Raw genomic sequence first — 21,729 nt, forward strand, 5'->3', positions numbered from 1 at the left:
GAAAATTTAACAGTCTTGTCAATTTAATGCTGCTGTTGGTTTGAGAAGTTTGGGACTGCCAGCTTAGGAAGGCATTACTGTAGGAAGCTATATTTGGAGACTTATCTTAGAAGAAAGTTTTGGACTCTTACACTTGTAAAAGTGAAAGCTTACGTTCTGCACAACCATATGGCTATGGTATTCCACTCACCAGTGTTCTATCTATGCCCCAGAAAAAGTTCTTACCTCTTACACTAACCCAAGATAAGCAGGGAGACAGATTTTCACATGCAGCAAGTATTAAATAAGGGCTTCAAAAGAAAAAAAATGGGCAACAGCAACTGTAAGAGCACTTTGCTTCAGTCTAACAGGCAAGCTGCCTTACAGTCCTTCACCTTGTAAGGGGCAGAGGTGTCTATATAACAGAATTATCAGAAGTTAAGAGACGTATCTCTCACCACCTCTCCTTCTTGTGCAGACGACCCAGGACCTTCAGGCCAGCAGAGCCTATGCTGAAAACGTGGCCTCCCGAAACACAAACAGGGATCAGCTGCGGCCTTACCTGCAGAGGGCCGGGTGAAATCGCACTGGTCTCTGCACTGCAAATACACATTAATGAGTGGAAGAAAGCTCCCCACGTTTTTCCTGAGGTACTTTCCAGTGTCACTGCTCAGGCACCACAGCTCAAACTGCAGCAGGTGAGTCCTGCAGTGTTTTATCAGCATGCTCACGATGGCAAGGGAGGTTTCTGACCTCCGGTGAAGGCAGTGAACATGCACCTCTGCACCGACCGCGTGTGCAAGGACCGGCTCGCTCTGCAGAGCCTGCAGGAAAACTTTCTCCAAATCTTTGCTGGCTGATGCTGACATCAATGCCCCCAAAGTTTTAACGTGTTCTGCAGATAGCAGTAGTTCTCCTTGTTGGGGTTGCCTTTGGTAGTGCTCTGTGAGGAGCTGCACCAAAATCTGTCCGTAGAAGCTTAGCTGTTTCCCTTTTTTAGGGGATTTTTCAGATTTCTGAGTAGTCAAGCTCGCGTCAGGAAGTCTCAGCATGGTTGAAGTGATCTCCTTCAGCTGAGCTGTAGCCATATGTATCTGCAACTCCTCCAGAGCCTCCAGCTGGTGAGATTTTTTGGGGGAGACCTGGCTCCTGTCTTTCCCCACAGCCTGTAGCTCTTTCAAGACACTTTTTGTAATGGCTTCAAAATACTTGGATAACACGTGTTTGTGATCCGTGCTCTGCAACATTGGGGCACCCATTTTCAATAGCTGGAGCACACCGGCATTGAGGTGAGCTGACAGGAGCTTCACAGTGACAGGGTTTAAACTGTGCTGAGGAAGAGAACGTTGCTCTAAAGCCAGGAACCAACTCTCCAGCGTAGGATGTCTGAAAATCAACATGAGTGTGTCTTCTAGTGTCTGTAACAAATGGGTATAATAATATCACTGAATGGATAATTATAGTTTGAGGGGGAAAAAAATTGTCTGCCTGTTTTCCAGAGAGTGTTTATTGCAATTACTGAACATGAAATTGTCCATTTGCTGGTCAGTGGATAAAAATATTAACGCATTTCAAGCACATAAATACCATTCTTCCATTATCTATCATGTGGGAAACATACCTTCATTCAACCTCCCCCACGTGCCTAAGCATTTCCAGGTGAAAACTGTATTCTGGAGTTTGTCAATACAATTCCATTCTGATCTCCACAAATCCATGGAACAGGTGAAAGGGGGGCAAAAATTCACTCCTCAAAGCACACAATTTTCCTTACTGGGCTTTACACAGGCTTAGGGAATAGAATTTCATCTGCAAATGTGAGTGACCTGTGTCAGGACTTCTCCTGACCATATTCCAGCTTAGGAGTGAGGCAGCTTGGTCAAATCTCTAGACAGTCTGTTAGTAGCTGCTGGACCACATGCTCAAAGTTCTTAAGTCCTCCTTCTAGACCTTAACAGAAGTCTCTCTGCATCAACCTGTTTCCACTCAATACAACTCTGTGAAACACAGATAGCCTGTAAGATACCCTTTTTGCTCCCTGTCCTTCTGAGGACCTGGCAAAAGCTACAGTAATGCTTCTACAAAGCAGTAAAATCCTAGTCAAGACTTTTTAAAGCAAGCATGTGACAGACACTTTAATCCTAATTGAAATCCCAGAAATCCTCATTACTATTATCAAATCACAGCCCTCATAAAGCCTGATCCTGACTAGACCCCCCCAGTCTCTGTCATGTTCAGCCAGTTCCATGTTTTGGTGATCACTGAAAACATATCAACATAAATTCGTGCTCAAAAATTGTTCACATTTAAGACAATTTGCTTTAATTAATGGTCAAGGGATTTGGTACCTTGTCACTTGAAGACTCCTCTGTAATCAGAGATTCCTCGTCCATAAAGAGATCTGATTCAGTCTGATGCTTTTCTCGTTTCTGCTGATTATCCAACTCTATCTGGTTTCCCTGGCACAACAAGCAGCTCAGCAGGTCCATATAGAGGTCAACAAGGAGAGGACCAGAAGTTTTACTGAGCTGCAAAAAGAGAGACACCTTGGAATTTGAGAACAAGGAGAAGAATGGGAGCATAACGATAATTACCCAAGAAGAACAGAAGTTGATTAAGAACTTCCTAGATTACAGACTTTTCTGGGGGAAGGAATCACTCCCCTCTGTAGAAACCTGATTCTAAAAGAAATCTCAGTGTGACAAATAAATATTTGTAGATTTTCATCGATACAGTGACTTTTGGTGTAACACAGGCCAGTGACTTTCACACTCTGGACAGGCTTCTTATGGGAGACCCGGGAGCTGGATTAAAACCTGGAGTTTTTTGCACAACACTTAGATCAGCAAGGCAACCCATGCAAAGTAAATCCAAGACTCCTCAACAATTAGAAGGACAGGCATTTGTTTACAAATCAGGTGCAGGTTTGTCTGATGCACTATAGCCTCAGTGAGAGCTGAACACCTGAAAGAGCTGCAGAACTGAATCTTTAAGTTTTAACAGCCAAGTCATTTGTACTTTCTGTATTAAAATAAAACAAACCAACCCACAGTATCACCACAACATCACTCTTACGCTGCCAAAGTTCTCCACCGTGGATTTCAGGTATAGCAACACATGCTTTACTGCTAACAAAAGCTGTTCAGGTGGGAGATGGGAAGCCAAATCTCTCAATTTTGTCTGGATATCATCTTCTAGTAAGGTATCACTTCCACTCTCATATGCTTTCTTTAGCAAAGTGGTAAATACAGAATCCAGGGCCACAGGAGGTTCCTTACATGCATCTTTGCGCTTTTTAAACTGTTTAAAATGAAGAAAAAAAAAAAGAAAAATAAAGATGAGTATGAATCAAAAGTTTCTTCAACTGCCTTTGTTCTGAAATGAGTTCTGTGCTGAACCTGGGACTAAAGTCCCAGGAAAACACATGTAGTCACAGAATCGAAGGGGTTGGAAGGGACCTCCATAGATCATCAGGTCCAACCCCCCTGCCAAAGCAGGTTCCTTCGGACAGGTCACACAGGTAGGCATCCAGACAGGTCTTGAATATCTCCAGAGAAGGAGACTCCACAACCCCCCTGGGCAGCCTGTGCCAGGGCTCTGTCACCCTCACTGTGAAAAAGTTCTTCCACATGTTGGTGCGGAACTTCCTGTGCTCCAACTTGCAGCCATTGCCCCTTGTCCTGTCTCCACAGACCACTGAAAAGGGGCTGGCCAATTCCCCATGTCCCACCCTTATGATATTTATCAACATCAATCAGATCCTGCCTCTGAGCTAGTCAGAGGTGTCCCATGGAGAACCTGTACATGCTCTCTGCTGGGCACAGCAGGTCCACGGTTTTCCAGCCCAAACCAGGGTGAACTCCAGCCACGGGGCCACACTGTGTATTACGCTACACTGTTCTCTGGGTGACTGTGTACAAGTCCCGGCTTCACTCCCCAACCACAGCACAGACCTCCTGCGCCATTCTGAGGAGCGCGTCTGCGCCGCGGTGCGGTCACAAAGCCACACGCAATTCGCTTCGTGTAACTGCACTTTCTGATGGAAGTGCAACCTTATGCACTGTGAGGTTTTACAGCAAGTAGTACTGGCTCGAGCAGTCGCTTCAGGAATTCCATACCACAGGTTGCTGAGATTGCTGGGGTATCCAGAGACTATAGTACTGGTTGAACTGGTAGAGCTGAGGATACTTGGAAACTTTCAGTGACTGCAGATCTTTATCGTAGAGCTGGAACATCAAGCAGAGGGCGAGGGGATCTCTTTGAGAGTGCAGGAGGTCAGTGAAAACAGCAACGAGGTACTCCACAATGTGTGCTCCTAGAAAAACAAAATTTAAGAATGAAGCCTCTGTTGACAGAAGGAATCTGCATGAGCACAGGCACCAAGGCAACCCTCTTTCCTTCAGGCCTGGGTAACAGGCCACATAGCATCATTCTGAAAATTACTGAATAGGATTAAAAGGTGTTTGTGATAAACTAGACAAATGTTTCTGACCTACTGAGGTATCAGGGAAAATCCCCTGTACAGCATTCCTGCTGAAATAATCACTCCACTTTACATTATATACTCAGGTTGGCCATTTTCCTTCCACACAAACATAAAACTAACTCTGCCTTCACTGTGCTGTGCTAAACCTGCCTGTATTTCGATGGGTAAGAACTCCAGCCCAGCACCACCTTGAGCAGAAGTGATATGTACTGGGGAGAACACACCCAGGTTAACATGCACTGGTTAAATATGGAGGATTTTCTTTCAGAACCAGGGCTTTCACTCCCAGCCCAGGTGCTACTCAACAGCCAATTATAGATAGGTCTTAGTAAGTCACTGTGGGGTTGACAAATCCTGCTCTCAGGCCAGCTGCTGCCCCTGTGACACCTTGCTCCACCAAATCCTTTCCTAAAGGAAGTGGGAGAACTTTGTAACATTCATCCCTGGTGCTTCATCTCTGAAGAGGAAGTTTTATTTGGCAAATGAATCCATTTCCTACTCAACAGCGCAGTTACCTCTCCCCTGCTGACAGGTGTCAGTGGAAGAGCTGCCTACAGCCACTGAAATCACCTTCCTCAGAATTTGTACACCCTGTGCTTAAACACCCTTGTTGAAGTGCAGCTGCTTCCATGCCAAGATTGCCCACGCAAGCAAAGCATCTCTGCACTGCTCCTCAGTCCCCTGTATCAAAAATAGCGTGGATTGTATCAAAAACAGTGTGGCCAGTAGGTCTAGGGAGGTGATTGTGTCCCTGTACTCAGCATTGGTGAGGCTGCACCTCGAGTGCTGTGTCCAGTTCTGGGCTCCCCACCACAAAAAGGACATTGAGGTCCTTGAGCAAGTCCAGAGAAGGGCAACCAGGCTGGTGAAGGGGCTGGAGGGCAAATCCTACAAGGAATGTCTGAGGAAGCTGGGGATGTTCAGCCTGGAGAAGAGGAGACTGAGTGGAGACTTTATCACTGCCTACAACTACCTGAAGGGAGGTTGTAGAGAGGTGGGCGATGGTCTCTTCAGCCAGGTGACTGGAGACAGGACAAGGGGACATGGCACAAAGCTGCATCAGGGCAGGTTCAGATTAGATGTTGGGAAAAAATTTTTTACTGGAAGAGTCATTGGGGCCTGGAACTGGCTGCCCAGGGAGGGGGTTGAGTCATCTTCCCTGGATGTGTTCAAAATAAGGGCAGATGAGGTACTTAGGGATATGGTTTAGCATGGGATGGGAATGGTTGGACTTGATGGTCTTAAAGGTCTTTTCCAACCTTGTGATTCTGGGATTCTGTATACTGTGCTCAGAGCAATTTTTTATTTGGTCTGGGGTTACTCTCCTCCTCCACTTACATACATCTCACTGGGGAAAGGTAAGCTCCCCTTTTTAATCTTGAGTGAGTTTATTTTCCCACAGTAGCAGCTCCCCAGAGTTGCATAGCAATTTACAGAGTGCCTGCATTTCCATCTATTTTCCCTGCTCCAGAAACAAAGAGCAAGATCCTTTAGGGTCAGGAAAAAAGGACAGATGCATCTCATAAGCTTTAATGCCTCTCTTGAACAGGGAACACCAGGAATCTGAACCTCCTTTCACATTCAACAAAAACACTATTATCTTGAGGAGCTCACTGAGTAAGAACAATCCCACTTCACATAGAAACAAAAATGTTTTACCTGTTCCATTTTCAGTCTGAAGCAACAGTATATTCCTGGCTTCTAATGCAGCAGGGACAACAGCACTGAATGGAAATGTTTGTATGATCATGTCTTCATTTAAAGTGGTCCCTATTTCTTCATCTAAGTTCTCGCTGCCCTCGATTAGGACATCCACCATGTCTAGGACATCTATTATGTGAAGAAAAAAATATAAGCAGAAAATTCAGACAAACTAGAAAACAGTGGAAGCAAGCATTCAACATTCCAGGAGTGCAAGGCAGCTTCTGACTTCCCCAAGCAGATAAAAAGGTTGAAAGACACACCTGTCTAGCAATGGAATGGTAAATGCAACCGTAAAAACCACTGTCTCCCACGGTGTGCTTAACTTTACTTGTTGCCTTTATACACTGCTGTCCAGCTGACAGAAGTAAGGGACTGGAAAAGGTGCATCACCTACTGCTACCACCATGGCATTAGGTAAGGACTATCAGAGCCTAACAGCGACAGGAAACGTGTATGGGAAAGTACAAAGGAAGCAGCCACTTCCCCATTAAAAGAACATTCTGAGCTGTGCTGGAAGAGCTTCCCAGCTCTATATGGCCACAGAAACAAATCTCGGTCATGAAAGAGTCAAAGACAGCTTTAACATAAGAGGAAGATACCATGTATTCCATTACTGTAATACAGTCAACTCAAGGCACTGATCCATCTGGTATGAAGTGTTAAGCTACCTCATTTATCCTGCATTTATGTACTAGAAAATCCTACTCATGGTCTGTTACAGCAGAACACCCAGCACATGATAAGTTGTCCAAGTGTCCACATCTGCAGGATTCTGAAGTTTGTCTGCAGTAGGGCTGTGAAAGTGGGAGCAACAAAATTCCAGCTGTGTGCCTGGGAGTAAGAAAGTTCCCTGGGCACCCCAGCCTCTTCCCTGTCCTCAAGGATGAGCAGATATGAGCAGCCCTGGGGAGTGGAACCATAACAGTTTTCATTTGGGTTAGAAAATGCTGCTTGCAGGAGCCTAGACAGAGACTGAAAATACTGTTAAAATGGTGTAACTGCATCAGAAATTACTTTTGGAGGCAAAGTGGTTAATTCTGCAATTCAGACTTCTACTTCTGGTACTAAACACAGCTGGAAGGCTGACTCCTGCCGGGCCATATTTAAGCAGGATTTCTACAGTTGTCAGCTTGCTGAGTAGAGCTAGAAGATTTAGCACAAAGCCCTGGAATTGTCTGTTGTTGAGGAGAACACCACACGTTATCAACGTGAGAGATGGAACCACCACATACCGTCAATGTGAGAGATGGGGATGCTGGCATTATCGGCGTCTTGCTTAAATATATTAATTTGGAGCATACTGGCCTCCTGAACAATGTCTGCTGCTTTATCTGTATACGGGTAGGGGTTTGTCACCAGTTTCAACAGGATCTGTTAACAAAGGTTGAGAGAAAAATATAAGTGCACGGGCTATTAAGTCAATGGGAAGTGTACCTTGCTAAGAAAGGCTATGTGCTAAAAGGGGCTGTAAGCTGGGACAGTTTCAGGAAGACAACTTCCATATACTTCTGTCAGAATCTCCCTATGGTTACTGCTGTCCATGGGACACTGGGCCCAATGGTAAACAGAAACATCCACTGCAGTTTTGCATCTAAAGCGCTACCACAGAGTGAGTCCCTGGAGAACCTGCCACGAAAAGGAAGCTGTAGGCATTCAACATCCTGAAAAGTAAACAGGAAATGCCAACTTTTCTTATAAAATATTACCATTTACTTAGGCCTGATAATTTTGGCAGGTATCGCCACACAAAGAAAAGAGGAGGTAAGAGCTACCCCCACATGAAACACTCTATCCTTCTATCAACAATGCTGTAATAACAACTTACCTTTCTGGAGGTAATTTTCCTCCAAATCATTTCACCATCCTCCCACCCAAGACAAGAAAGATGTCAGCTCTGTGTAAAGAATTACAAACACTGCCTTTCTCAGAATTCATTCACTAATCTTTGAAAAGTTTCTCAACAATAGCAACAAAATAATTAGTTTCCATTAATGCTATTCTCGGCATTGTTTATCTAGCTAATTTGAACAGTTATTACCCTTTCCAAAAATTGAATCACTGCTTCCTTTTTGTCTTCTTTTGTATTATCCAAGTGTTCCAGCCAAACTGAAAGTTCCTTCCATGTGTACTCAAACACTCCACTGTCACGTAAAACCTGTCCAGAAAACCAAAGGAGGGTTAAAAAAAACCCACAAGCCAACAACTAAAATACAAAACCTAAAAGAGGCACCAACCTCTTTGTAAAGCAACTTCATGTTTTCTTCTTTTTGGAGGTAAGAAAAGTTTGATGAAAAGATCTGTCATTCTCAGCCCTCAATTGAAAAGGCCTTATTCCCACTGACCAGAACCACTCTAACTACCTAACAGAAGGCAAACCAAAGCACCTTTTTAAACAAAATTCCCCATGACTGTTACCATTTGACCTCAGTGTAACTGGGGCCAAGGCCTACTGTCTTCATCATGGCTATTTTGCTTACTGCTCTCTCCACAAGAGCAGTACACAAGAGCAGAACCACACAGTGGCAGAACCACCTGCCCCTCACTCAGCAAGAGAAGAAACCTTGACCAGCTTCCTAACTCAGCTCTCTCCACAAGAGCAGTAAGAGGTGAGGCATGGCTATGTTACAGGTGACAAATGAAACCCATTGAGCTTTGCCAGACACACACAGGTGCTGTAGGAAAAGGGCAAGAAGCGGTCCTGGGACAGAGAAAGGAGGGCTTTAAGAATGACTAAAGAAAGAGGCAAAAGATGCCTTCCTCTCTCACAACTGGGAACATCTGCTGAGAGCAACTTCTCTCTGCTCCGCTCCTCTCCTCCTCCCACTCGCTGTCTGCAGCATACTCAGTACAACTCCACTTGGTTCCTGGCCTCACACTGACCACCTGCATGGGGCAGATCCTGCATGCACAGTGCAGAATCTGTGCCAACAGTTCCTGTTCAAGTACAGTGCCAACAGCTGTTCACCGGTGTATCCATCACACGGTCATCACAGGGTGATCTCACTGCAAGCATTCATTCCCATGGGAATGCAAGAGGTGTACAAGGGCTCAGGGCAGCGCAACCGGCTTCAGCACAGGCCGAGGCAGTACACACGTTGTGCTACACACAGCGCTGCTCACTGCAGCAGCCTCTTCTGCTCCTTCACTGCTCGAGGCCTACAGCACAGGGTCAACCACAGCCAGGGCCAATCCACCTCCCTGGTCCCAGCCTGCAAGAGAGCTTTACACGTTGGACAGCTTCAGGGGAGCCCAGGTGTCCCCTGACTCATCACACAGCCAGGAATGTAAGACGTGTCCCCTGCAACTGGGACTACTGCAAAGCTGTCTCAGGCACTGGCAAGGAAGGTTACCCCCAAGGCAGAGGTGAGGGTAAGAGCCAAAGGCTAGAAGGACTTTTGGTCCAGCTACCCCAAGTCCTTCTGCTGTCAGTCAGTCAGCACAAACCCTACCGACATCAAAGCTGTCCGGACACAGAGCGTTCCTACCCCTGCAAACACCTCAGCAAATCTTATTCTTAGGATTTCAGGGGAACAGGCTATACTTGCTTTAACAGGGCTGTACATCTTTATGAACATACAGTGACACACAGCAAGGGGAAAAAAAAAAGTGCCATACCCTTAAAAACAAGCCTATAGAAGGGCTTTTGAAAACTAAAGGAAAATTACTGCTAAATTAAACCTACATCAGGCTATTCATGCTAAAAATTATTGGGCAGATGGGTTAACAGTCGACTGAAGGAACAGTGGGCCGTGACCACAGTAAGGTCCAGAGAGAAGCGTAGGTGTACTCATGGTTGCTGTGGGTGGTGAGGCAGACACAATTTTATCACAATCAAGTAAAAGGCATTAACATATTTAGAAATTTTTGCCCACTTTCATGCTATCTAAATTCAGGCCCTTGTCTGAGGGACCTAAATTAGGAACTTGGTGACCCTATGCTCTGTCTGTAAAAGAAAGGATGAGGAAAGAGAAAAGGAGGAGGAGGAATGTCTGTCTGAAGGACAATCCAGATGACAGGCAACGTGAACCACACAGTGGCAGAACCACCTGCCCCTCACTCAGCAAGAGAAGAAACCTTGACCAGCTTCCTAACTCTGGCACCTACATTAAATGACTGTAATTATGCAGGATGAATCTGCGCCTTTGTTTCTCCCCACACACAAAATACAAAGGAAGCTATCACAGCTCATTTGTTCTACATTTATTCTGTGTACACCACCATCAGCTATAAAAATAACACCACTGCTTACACAAATCTGACAGGATAATTCATTTAAAGAAAGGGGAAAAAAGAAAAAAGGATTCATTTTTTAAATAATTAACTATTTTTGGCAGAGTCTCGAAATAGAAGTACACTTGCAGCTCTCATGAAAACAGGCAGGAACAGAATGTTAAATCCAAAAACATGCCTTCAGATTATATGGCACTGTGTTGAAAAATAAGCAAAACACACTCATTAATATCTATTCTTAGCAGCCTTTCTGCTGACATAACTGCCCTAACTTCACTGCTCCTGTATTCAGGGAAAATTAAATGGACTGAATCTAAAAGAGGAAACAAGAATGAGTCAGACAGCCCACATCTCCACTCAGCAAAAGAATCCAAACACACCAGAAAAACTGTACTGGGTAGGTTTTGATTGAGATATTCATTACACAAGACAAAGTTTAACCTGCCTTTAATCCCTTGGAGTGATCAAGGGCAACTAAAACCTAATGCAGTCACTGTAACTTTGGTGTAGTGGACTGGACAGTACAATTGCAGCCTGTGACTGAAGCAAAATGCAGAAATTAAATGCACAAAGCTGCATTCAAACTTGTGTGCCACTATGGGACACTGCACAAGGAGCCCTGCTTAGGGCTTAGAACAGCCCTTTGGATTTTCTCTTGGGAGGGACAGTTGTTTGGTTGTGTTTGTTTTTAATGTAGGACTCTACCCCCACTTAAATAACTGAGAGATGCCCACTTTTAAAAATATGTTGGAACTGACAGCTGCTGGTGACCTCATGAGATACATAGCTGATGAGCACTTCTGAAAAGTCAGATAACTCACTGAAATGCACAAAGGGGATTTTAATTAATTTTTTAAGACAAAATTACCTCTCACATCAGAGACTGTATCAGACTGTAACAAGCAGGACTATTGTGCAAACTAGCTAAGGCTTTAGGAAGGTTAGAGTGATGAGGTACAGGATAAAAAAGAAAGACCAAAAATCATCTCTTTTTGATCAATGTCAAGACCTTTGCAGATACAAACTACATTGGTTTATTGCAGTACTGGAATTAATTCAGCCCCAGGGGAGTGGGGAGAATGGGAGGGGAGAGAAGAGGAGGGGGCAAACATTAAAGACATTTTCCTAACTATTTCATCAACTGTTGTAACAAACTCAGTTGACAGCATTTACTTTCATAGAATATTTAGTTAACAGGTAAGTTATCTTACAGCAGTTTCCAGGAGCAGTCACAGACAAAGGGAAAGAAGACTGCTGGCCACACAACTATGCAGTAAAGGTATGTGCTTCAAGAAACATCTTAGAATACAGAAATTTCAGTGGGATATAGTGAATGCCCTGGTATCTCAAATCAAACACTTACCTTGATGATCAGTTTTTTGGTTGAAATTTTCAGATGAGAATGGTTACTTGTAACGAACATTTTCATCAGTAAATAGAACACTGATTTTTCACCAGATACCTTCTCTGCCTCAGAGACATCCTAAAAGAAAAATATAATAAGATTCCCCTGGTACAGCAACACTGTACAGGATAATGTTGCACTGAAGCAGCTATGTAATAAAAACATATTCTTCTATAGACCTGCCTAAAAATGCCAATGCCAGAATCAAATGGGATCATTTGTATTACTTTGTGTTCAGTGAGCCAGGAAGACAAGTACAATGCTTTTCTGGAAAGTGGAAGAAGAAAGGTGCAACAGAAGCACCAACTAATACAAGGAGTCAGGATAAAAAGACCTTCCTCCCAGTCAACCATTCTATTCCTGCTGCCCCCAGGAATTCGGATTCCCTACAAATGCTACCTGAATAAGACACATCATAATTTTAAGAGACTGATCCCCAAAGAACAGGAAAGCAATGCAGGTCACATGTATGCCCAACACTATCCAAACATCAAATGACAACCCTTCAGCCACGTCCTCTGCTTCTCACTGACTTGCATAAGATGTGTAACAATCGGGACCCTCTGTAAGACTGCCAGATTTAGCTTTTCTCTTTCCTGTGAAACCTGTCTATAGTACAAGGGCAAAGCCAAAGGAAAATACTGTAACTGCTTCACCTGTTTCCAGGTTTTCCTTTGCTTCTCTTAACTCTCCTGGCTTCCTTTACTGCCAATTGGAAAGGACAGAAAATTTCCTACAAAGAAGGGTCACAGTCACAACAGCCATGGGCGTCCCTGCTTCCCACCAAAGCTAGGCTCATTCTTTTCTCCAGACATGAAAAGCAGCTCTCCTACCTACTGGCCTTCCTTACAACTCTCTTACTTAATGGCCTGCAACAAAGAAGAGAGCAGGGGCCCTCCAGTTTCTGGAAATTATGGACAGGAGCGGCAGCCTTAACAAAACCCAGAATCTTCCCTGGGAATGGGCAGGATGGCTCCCCTCAGCAGCTCATTTCCTTGGCTTCAAAAACTCAAGCTTTCCAGACAAGTAGAAATATACAAATTCTCAACTCTTGCGTCTCCCCAAGGACAAGAAGAGCCAAAGAAATTTACGTCCTTGTGGAAAACAACTTTTCAGCTCAGAAGGGATTCTTCACTCATGCTAAGACTAATTCCTACTGGTTTTACAAATGGGTCACCTCCTAAAACAATCAAGACTAGCTTAAAACTAGGCAGTGCCGGATGTAGACTTGAGGACACAGGCCAAAGAAACATAAATCTGCCTTGAAGTCTCTTTCTTACCTGCACTCTGAACCAGGCAAATTTGTTTGCAGGGAGTTCCAGAGCCACTTTCAATATGTGGTGCTGCAGAACAGGAGGAACTTCCTCTCGGAGGCCCTTCTCAGTGACAATACCTGAGGTTTGAAAGCAATACAATTAACTTAATTTTAGTGTAGCTTCTTGAGATTTCAGAACACTAATCATTTAGTGTTTCAAACCACCATCATGAGATAAGCCAGGAAACCACAAATTTTCATCTCATGAGATTCCCCAGACACACCACAATTATATTTGGCCAAGCTAAGGCTGGAATTCCCCCACATGCTGCCAAACTAGGATAAAATAATTCAAAACACAACGAATGGAAAAAAATGAGAACGTTAGAAGGGTTTCCAGAGGAGACTTGTGAATTGGTACATGATTCTCCCCCCACCCCAAACTTTCTGTGAACTTTCCTGTTAAAAAAATAAGTCTGTATCCTTGCAGCTAGTAGGAGTTTGGAAAGACCTTATGTTTAATTGCTGACATAGATCTAGAGGAATCACACCCCTGAATCGCATGGAGAGTTAGACATAAGTCTCCCTCAGAAACATTAGATTTAAAACCCCATAAAGACCAAATTTTTGCAAGAATATGACACAAGAAGGAAGACTGTAGCACAACCTACCACTTACAGCAACTCAGTGCGGCACAGCAGCTTTGGAATTTAAGAAGGCAGAGTGCCAGAGCACCACAGAAATAGCAACAATAAATGCCATCACAATGAAGAAACTAAAAGGGATCACTTTTAGAAACCAGTTCTTTCTCCATGTACACAGAAAACATTCCCCTCTGCTGCAGACTTTGTAAATAGCCAGAGAAGCCATGAGGGCAATAGGAATATCTATCACGTACCTTTTAGCAGCTTGCTAAAATCGAAGTTGCTCCGTGTTACCAAGTGGGGCACAGCATTCTGGTACAGGCATATGACCTGAAGCAGTGCAGCTTTCAGAAACAGTGTCTCAGCATCATCTGAACCTAAACAAAGTGTTTACATAATTAGTTTTTCCCTCCTTCATACCAACAGAGTACAGCGTAGCACCTGCATTACCCAACATGAGAATTACTAACCGTATTTCCAATAGATTTGTCTATGAAATGATCAGTTATCTTCCTCACTAACAAGAATAAACAGAAAAAAACCTCATGGAATCCCTAGTTTCCTTCCCCAGCATTCCTGTGTGAATACTTTAAAAACTAAATCAGCTTATTCAGTGCTCAAATTGGCAACTGCCATTTCTAATTTGATCCTAAAGTGCTCACACATAAAAAAGACAACCTCAACGTTTTAACACTCACTATAAGAACCCAATCAATCCCACTACTGCTCAATGTAATGCTGAACAACAGAAAAAAAAGTGTATGGAAGGATGTGGTTGTGCTGCTGGTTTCTGGGGACACAGTTTTTACCTAATGCCAGGTACGTTTGGCTGGGTATGTGCAGGAGACAGTACACTAATTTATAACTAATTTGTTACCTCAGTTAAAGAGTCTTTCCTTTCCCTTCCTTCCTTCAGAAAAATACTTTCCCAATGTGACCTCTTGGCAAGAGGAAGACAACTACCCGCATAAGAGAGACATCTACCCTAGTTAGGGCAGATGTTTACTTCTTGGGAAAGGTATTTCAGCAGCTAAACACTCTTCCAGTTTATAACATGAGGATGTATGAAAGCTACTTGTTATCCAGTCACTAATGAAAGGAAGCAAAATAAATGAAGGGCAGCCAAAACTTTTTTTTAACACCTCCTTTCTTCCTGTTAACTGGGTCTCCCTCAGGGAGCTATGAAGAACTGGATGGACGCCATGCATAAACTTTGTCTTTGTTTGCCAGAGTCTCAACTCCCATTAAAAAAGCATTATCTAGTAGCCACAGTGCAAATAAAGCTGTAAAAGGTGAGCTGAGAGTAAGTGATACAGTGTATCACCCTGGCATGCACAGAAACTACAGCTCCAGTACTTCAGAGATTAGCTGCTCCACTGGTTTCAGCAGGCACTCTACCAGTAAAGAGCCTTGGGGTGTCAGCGCCGACAAAGCCACACGCAGAAGGACACACACTGAAAACCCCCTGCTCCAGGAAGTCTCACTGTGGAATATGCCCTGTGAAGGGCATGAAACGAGCTGTAGATTTATATTCAGTCTGTCAGTAAAGCACTGCAGGCTGCCAGCCAAGCTCCAGAGTGCTAAAACTCTCAGTTCCCTGCAATCAGACTATGAAAGCCTGTCCTTCAGGAGGGACACTGGTTTTGAAAGTCCAAAACTCAAGCCTATACTCCAACCCTCTCTCCCTCTTCCAACACACACATTTCTACTCCTGTGCTGCAGCAACAGAAGCATTTGTGTAGCCAGAGTAACTGCTTCAAAAACAAACTCATGATAAAATAACAGGGCCAAACTAAAAATCCCTCAAAAAATATTGTTCAGGCATATCAGTTTCCCTGCCTATTTTATCATGTGGCTGAAAAATACTCCTAGTAGCATAGGAGGGTCAAAGCAGGAAGGTTAGGCTCAGTAACAGGAACTGCAGAGTCCTGAACCAGAGGAGGAACAACCCCATGCACCAGTATGTGCTAGGGGTCACCTAGCTGGAAAACAGCTTGGCAGAAAAGGACTTGGGGGTCCTGGTGGGCACCAAATTGAACATGAGCTAGTGATGTGTCCTTGATGCAGAGAAGGCTACCATTATTCTCGTCTGCAGTACCCAAAGCACTGCCAGCAGGCCGAGGGAGGTGATCCTCCCCCTCTATTCAGTGCTGGTGAGGCCATACCTGGAGCGCTGTGTCCAGTTCTGGGCTCCCCAGTACAAGACAGATGTGGACACATTGGAGAGAGTCCAACAAAGGGCCACAGAGATTATAAAGGACCTGGAGCACCTCTCCTGTGAGGAAGGGACTGTTTGGCCTGGAGAAGAGAAGGCTCAGTGCTGTTTCATCGATGTACAGGAATACCTGCAGGGAGGATACAAAGAGGACAGATCCAGGCTCTGTGCAGTGGTGCCCAGTGGCAGGACCAGAGGCGATGGGCACAAACACCAGAGGCTCCCTCTGAACATCAGGAAACAGTTTCTCACTGTGAGGGTGGCTGAGCACTGGCACAGGTTGTCCAGACAAGTTGGACAACATGATGTCCAGACGTCCCTTCCAACCTCAACCATTTTGTGATTCTGTGACAGCAGAAAGTCAAATTGCTTCACCTCCTAACAGCAAGGGGAGCCTATCTGTCCAACTATGTTCCTAGGAAATTCTGATGCTGGTCAGAGTTAAACTACCCACAGAAGCGAACCAAGCAAAGATGAATAGGAAAAGCACTAGTGATATCTGGGCTCTGCTGAAGTTAACTCCCTTGCAGGGCAGTTAACATACTTGCAAGAAAGTGTAATTCCACCTGCTTTACCTACCATGCTGTTCAGCAACTTCTGCAGTCTCAGTTGTCTCCTTCACAGTGGAGGTATTGCTTTCCCTTTTTTCCTCTTGGCCATCATGGTGCTCTCTCCCTTGCTTCAGAAGGGACTGCCAGACAGCCACTATGTTGTTCATGTCTGGTAACAGCTGGAAGAAAAAGAGTAAATTGCAATAGCTCTCCTGCACGAGACAAAGCCACTGTGATAAACACAGTCACAACCAACACAAGGATTTGCTGTTCTTCACAGAGGGTGGAACTGATCTTGTACGGATTGGGAAAAGATCTGAAACCAAGTAGTGACCTTTCACTTCTGCAGAACATAAATACTAGAAAGAACACTTTACTGAAGAAGTTTCCTGCAAAAAAATTACCTTTGTTTGCCTCCCAACAAAATTTTATTTGCATTTCCATCAGCCAGCTTTGCCAGGAAATGTGGTCCCTCACCAGACCACTTGTTAACATCTCTAAATCCACAGCCTTCCCCTCCCACTGCTCAAAGACACTATCTCCTAGCTCTCAGGCTGCAACCACTTGGAAAGAGAATGCAGAGGAGTTGTTAACTGCTGCAAACCGATTCATAAAATGGTCTGGGTTGGAAGGGACCCCAAGGATGATAGAGTTCCAACCCCCCTGCCACAGGCAGGGCTACACTCATGTTATACCCCAATTGTCTTTTTATTTTGTACCTTGCTGATGGCTTCTCTGTACAGCTGTACGAATTCCTGCATCATTGGTGGTGTGTAGATTTCTGACTTTTGCCAAGTTTCTTCATTCAGACAGTACTCAATGTTCTTCAAGGCTCTTCTCAGAACCATTGACACAAGTGACAGTATGCTGTGCTTCACCACTGTGCTGGGTAACTAAAGGGAAGAGGTTGAATTAGTGACATGTCACTGCTTCCTTTTATGTTTTCCATGTAATCTATACTCTGAATCTGTGCTATAATTTGTTAACAAATTATTTATTTTCTAAACCTTGGCTTGCAGGAAAGAATCTGTAGGTTTTCCAATTCCCAGCCTAAACCACTAGTGAGCATTGACAGAATTGGTGCATGTGAATGGCACCTGGATGCAGTATCAATGGATTTTAAATCATTTTCCAGTGCTTCCCGAAGCCAACTTTATGCTGAGATGGCCAATATAAAACTTATACAATTAACCAGCTTAAGAACTAACTTATTGGATGATAACACATTTAAATCAAACAGTATTAACGAGGACAGAAAAATCCACTGAAATACTACAGACTGGTCTTACATTTAGTCCTTGGGTGAACATTATTTTATTGCACACTGCAGGGACTGTTGTTACCATCACCATAGAAAGCAACCTGGGAAGAGGAATAAACTCTGACGTCTTAAAAGAGGTGGAAATCTCTGGCTGAGCCTCATAGATCTGAAATAAAAATAACAATTCAATCAACATTTATATAGTCCTGGAGATAACAGCTTCTTCTGGGGAGGGTTTTACAGAAGGGCTTTGACTTGTCAAAAGTAATGACAGCACTAAACTTCAATTTTTATGCACAACTATTACAGAGCACCCCCCAGACTCCTATTCAACTAAGTGCAATATCTGTATGTGACCTGTACCCCTGCTAAAGGCCCCCACTTTTCAATAACAGCCTACAGATTCTACTTACCCATTTAAACTAAAGCAGAGTCACAGGGGAACACCCAGAAAGAACAAAAGGTCTTTCTGGCTGAGCTTTGATGTTGCTGCATCTCAAAACACTTACCATCAACATCATCCTTCCCAGTGCTTCTAATGCCAGTTCCTTCTTTCCCAGTTTAGTTAAACGATTATACAGCCTCATCCTCAGAGTATGGCTTTTTACCAAGTGACCTTCCAAGTCACTCTATGTCTACACTTTTTAAAGCAGTTGTGGCTCTAAGCCATGGTTCATTTTCCTCAGCACTCACAGAAAGCAGGATGCCATTCCCCCTGCTTCCCTCCACCATATTTTGACATTTAACAGCATCCTGCTCCTTCTTTCCTAACATACCTACAGTAATTGATGGTGTTATTTCAGAACAATTAGGTCCTTCCTGTTTAGCTCACTTAAACCTCAGCCATATAACCTCCCCATTTCTGGACTTACCTGTTTTTAAAATCACTATTTATGAAATACTGTGTCTGTCCGTTTTTTAGTGATTTTAATAAACTCTAAAGCACTGGGCATTTACAGCTGTGAACACAGCGCATCATCAGACATGTGAGTTTCCTCTGATACGGAGCTGCTTTTGAAACAAAACCAAAAACCACCCACTCCCTAACCCTCAACTTAGTTCCTCTGAAATCAATACTCTTGGTTCTTGTCACTAGAAGACCTCAGCTACGATCATTAATTCAGGGTTAAGTTTATACCTAACGTGGCCACACCGCTGGCTGGCTGGGCTCTGTATAGCACAGTACCAAAACTGTAACAAGTTTTACAAAGGAATGGCATTATTACATCTGTCTGTAATAAAAGCAATAATGAGCAGGCTTACTAATGTTGTGTCAGGCCCCTTTGCTTGGTAACTTTTCTGTAGATGAGGAATGTTTGACTTTACCACCTTTCCTATTACAATTTTCTGTAATCCTCCACTACTGTTTAATAAAAAGAACTTCAATTTTTGGAAGGAAAAAAAAAGTGTATTGGGATTGCATATTTCTGTGGAGAGCTGGTGTGTATCATTCATGCTCTTACCTTTCTGAGTAACTTCATATTGTCCATCCAAGCTGACTTCATTCTAGGAACAAAGGAATACTGGGTCTCCTTAAAGTATCTATTCAATAAATCTGGGCATACTTTAAGAATGTTCACCATGAGATCAGCAACCATTTCATCTTCTGTTGCAGTTTTTAAACCAAGCAGAAAGCGCAGAAGCACCACGTTTCCTCCCCTATTGAAGAAAAAAATAACCAAATGAAAATCCTTTGCAAAAGAAATCCCAGTTTTGAGACTTTGCATGTGATGCTAACCCTGCAACTCCTCTAACTGTTGCTGAGATAAATGCAAGGCAAGACCTCTCACACCACTGGCATAAAGTTCTGAATTTATACTCAGAAAAGTAAGACTGGATTTACCTCTGGATCTCCTGCATGACAAAGAGCAATTATTTTTAATTAAACCTGCAATGCTTCAGAAATAATCTAACCAAAAAGTAGAATTAAAACACTCTAGTCTTGGAAGTATATTCTGTGGTCTTTCAGTCCTCTTTTTTTATGTCCCTAAACGAAGTGAGAACACTGCAGATACCAGATGAATACCAGCTAAAACTTTGCTCAGTGAAAGACACAGCCTGCTCCAGCACCACTCAGCAGTGCCTGCTGCTACTGCTTAGCACCTTCTTTGTCCAGCTCATGTGATGAAGCCCAAACACACCCCATGAAAATACCTCTGTGGCATTACAAGAGTCTCAATTACTTTCTCTATGACATGTAATTTTAGCACACACGTATTTTAACTAGTTAGCAAATGTAAACTGTAGGGCAAACAGGGACTTCCAGTTTAGCTGTTGCAGGTAAACTGGCACTATCAAAATAATTTTGCCAAAATCTACGATAAAACACATCTGGTTCTTCAAAATGGAACTTAGACTAGATATTTACTACCATCTGGTTTACACTGCGGCTCTGATGCTTCACTCTCACCTCAGAAAAGAAACACAGTCCAAAAATCACACCTTACAATAAGAGACTAGTTACCTAGCTATTTAGAGATGGCTCAGAGGAACACGACCACTGCCCAAGCCTCCCGCACAGGGCAGTGCACTCTGTAGGACAGAGAGGTGTAAGGATCCAACAGTCTGACCATGGGAAATTTAAAAAAAAAAACCCAAAACCAAACTACAAACCAAAAAATCCCAACATATTTCTTTCTTCTGCCACAGAAGAGATGGAAGCAGAATTCAGTGAAGTTACTGGCCTAGAAGGGCAGACAAGGTAACTAGTGAGGTCCCTCTTGCACCCAGCACAAAGCACACACACAGTCTCAGCTGTTCAGTGACTCACTTGCCAGAGGTTCCAAGGCTTGGATCGTAGAATGTTATGCCATGTTTCAGAGAGCAGCAGAGGTCCATTAAGAAATTGTGAACAAGTTCCCGTACCATCACCTTTCCTGCCTCTTCAGCACCTTGAGTCACCTTTAAAACAATCAAAAAAGGAGTAAAAAAGGCGTAAGATTTTTGCTATCACAGAAGAAAATCTCACACCAATTCCACTCCTCTCTACATTTTATGAAGTTCCCTTTACAGAAATGCTAGAAGATAGTTTGGCTTTTGTTCAGATTAAAGTTTCAGTTTATTTTATAAACACATTAAATATTACACAGCTTTTTGTTTCAAGGCAAGCAAACCGCCCAAATTTAGGTACATCTGTACTGTTCACAGGGCGTTAGTGACTTATGGCTTTTTGCTATGAAGGCAGAAAGAAAAAGAGAGAAAAATCAAGCTAAAGAACAGCAGTGATATAAAACTTCCATAAATTGGGTGAGACGACTCTGGGGCTTTGGAGTCAAGGATCTAATACTTAATCTGAAATGCAAAACTTTCAACTGTACAGGCCACATTCACTATGAGGAAGCTCAGAAAGACCAAGTAAGTCACTGAAGCCTTCAGCATAAAGCATGTGGAACAAGCATGTGTATATTTCTTGGGCCAGCTTGTCAGAAGATGGAACAACTTTAATACAGAGCAAGAAAGATGGATAGCTGGCAGGACACTGAATATGTGTACACTTCAGGAATAGGTGGGGCATCAATGCCATTACAGCCACCACGCAAAAATGAAAGAAGTGGCCAAATACCCACGTCAAACAAAAAGAAAAGTCAACCCAGATTCCATTAACCTTACATCCAGCACAACTCAACATCCCTAAGAATGAGAAATCACTCGACAGTTGCAGTTGGGAAATCACAAAGCAAAGGACTCACAAGCACTGCACAGAACTGGAAGAATTTGAAATTATGATAAATAAATCCATGTGTATGAATAGAGTCATAGATTTGCATAGCTCCAAGCAGACACCTATGAGAAATGGACCTCTTCCAAAAGCTGTTTATAATATATCAGGATTGGAATGGCACAGACATAAACATCCAGTAGAGGAGGTACAAGGTGTCAGTTGTTTGACGCTAGAGGTTTTGAAGAAGAATGGCTGGGCTGCTAAAGATCAAGCGTTAATCTCACAAAGGTGGAAAGTCCACAGCCAAAACCCAGTGGAAGCATAGGAGTCTTTCTACT

The 21,729-nt window shown here is 43.4% G+C and overlaps 1 protein-coding gene across 1 annotated transcript in view; it reads right to left on the minus strand.

The window, feature by feature from the left end:
* Window positions 1-21,729, minus strand: part of URB1 (URB1 ribosome biogenesis homolog) — a gene marked incomplete at its 5' end in the record, with an annotated part of 55,176 nt that overhangs the window by 22,179 nt on the left and 11,268 nt on the right. The window contains 15 exons of the mRNA XM_084264605.1: window positions 542-1,397; window positions 2,328-2,507; window positions 3,055-3,279; window positions 4,098-4,294; window positions 6,125-6,295; window positions 7,402-7,540; window positions 8,208-8,324; window positions 11,763-11,882; window positions 13,085-13,197; window positions 13,958-14,080; window positions 16,498-16,648; window positions 17,189-17,362; window positions 17,759-17,896; window positions 19,194-19,389; window positions 20,501-20,631. Coding sequence (XP_084120731.1) covers window positions 542-1,397; window positions 2,328-2,507; window positions 3,055-3,279; window positions 4,098-4,294; window positions 6,125-6,295; window positions 7,402-7,540; window positions 8,208-8,324; window positions 11,763-11,882; window positions 13,085-13,197; window positions 13,958-14,080; window positions 16,498-16,648; window positions 17,189-17,362; window positions 17,759-17,896; window positions 19,194-19,389; window positions 20,501-20,631 — 3,031 coding nt within the window. The remainder of the gene's footprint in view (window positions 1-541; window positions 1,398-2,327; window positions 2,508-3,054; window positions 3,280-4,097; window positions 4,295-6,124; window positions 6,296-7,401; window positions 7,541-8,207; window positions 8,325-11,762; window positions 11,883-13,084; window positions 13,198-13,957; window positions 14,081-16,497; window positions 16,649-17,188; window positions 17,363-17,758; window positions 17,897-19,193; window positions 19,390-20,500; window positions 20,632-21,729) is intronic.

The sequence above is a fragment of the Gallinula chloropus genome, assembly GCF_964237585.1.
Source record: "Gallinula chloropus genome assembly, chromosome: 1".
Lineage (NCBI taxonomy): Eukaryota > Metazoa > Chordata > Aves > Gruiformes > Rallidae > Gallinula > Gallinula chloropus.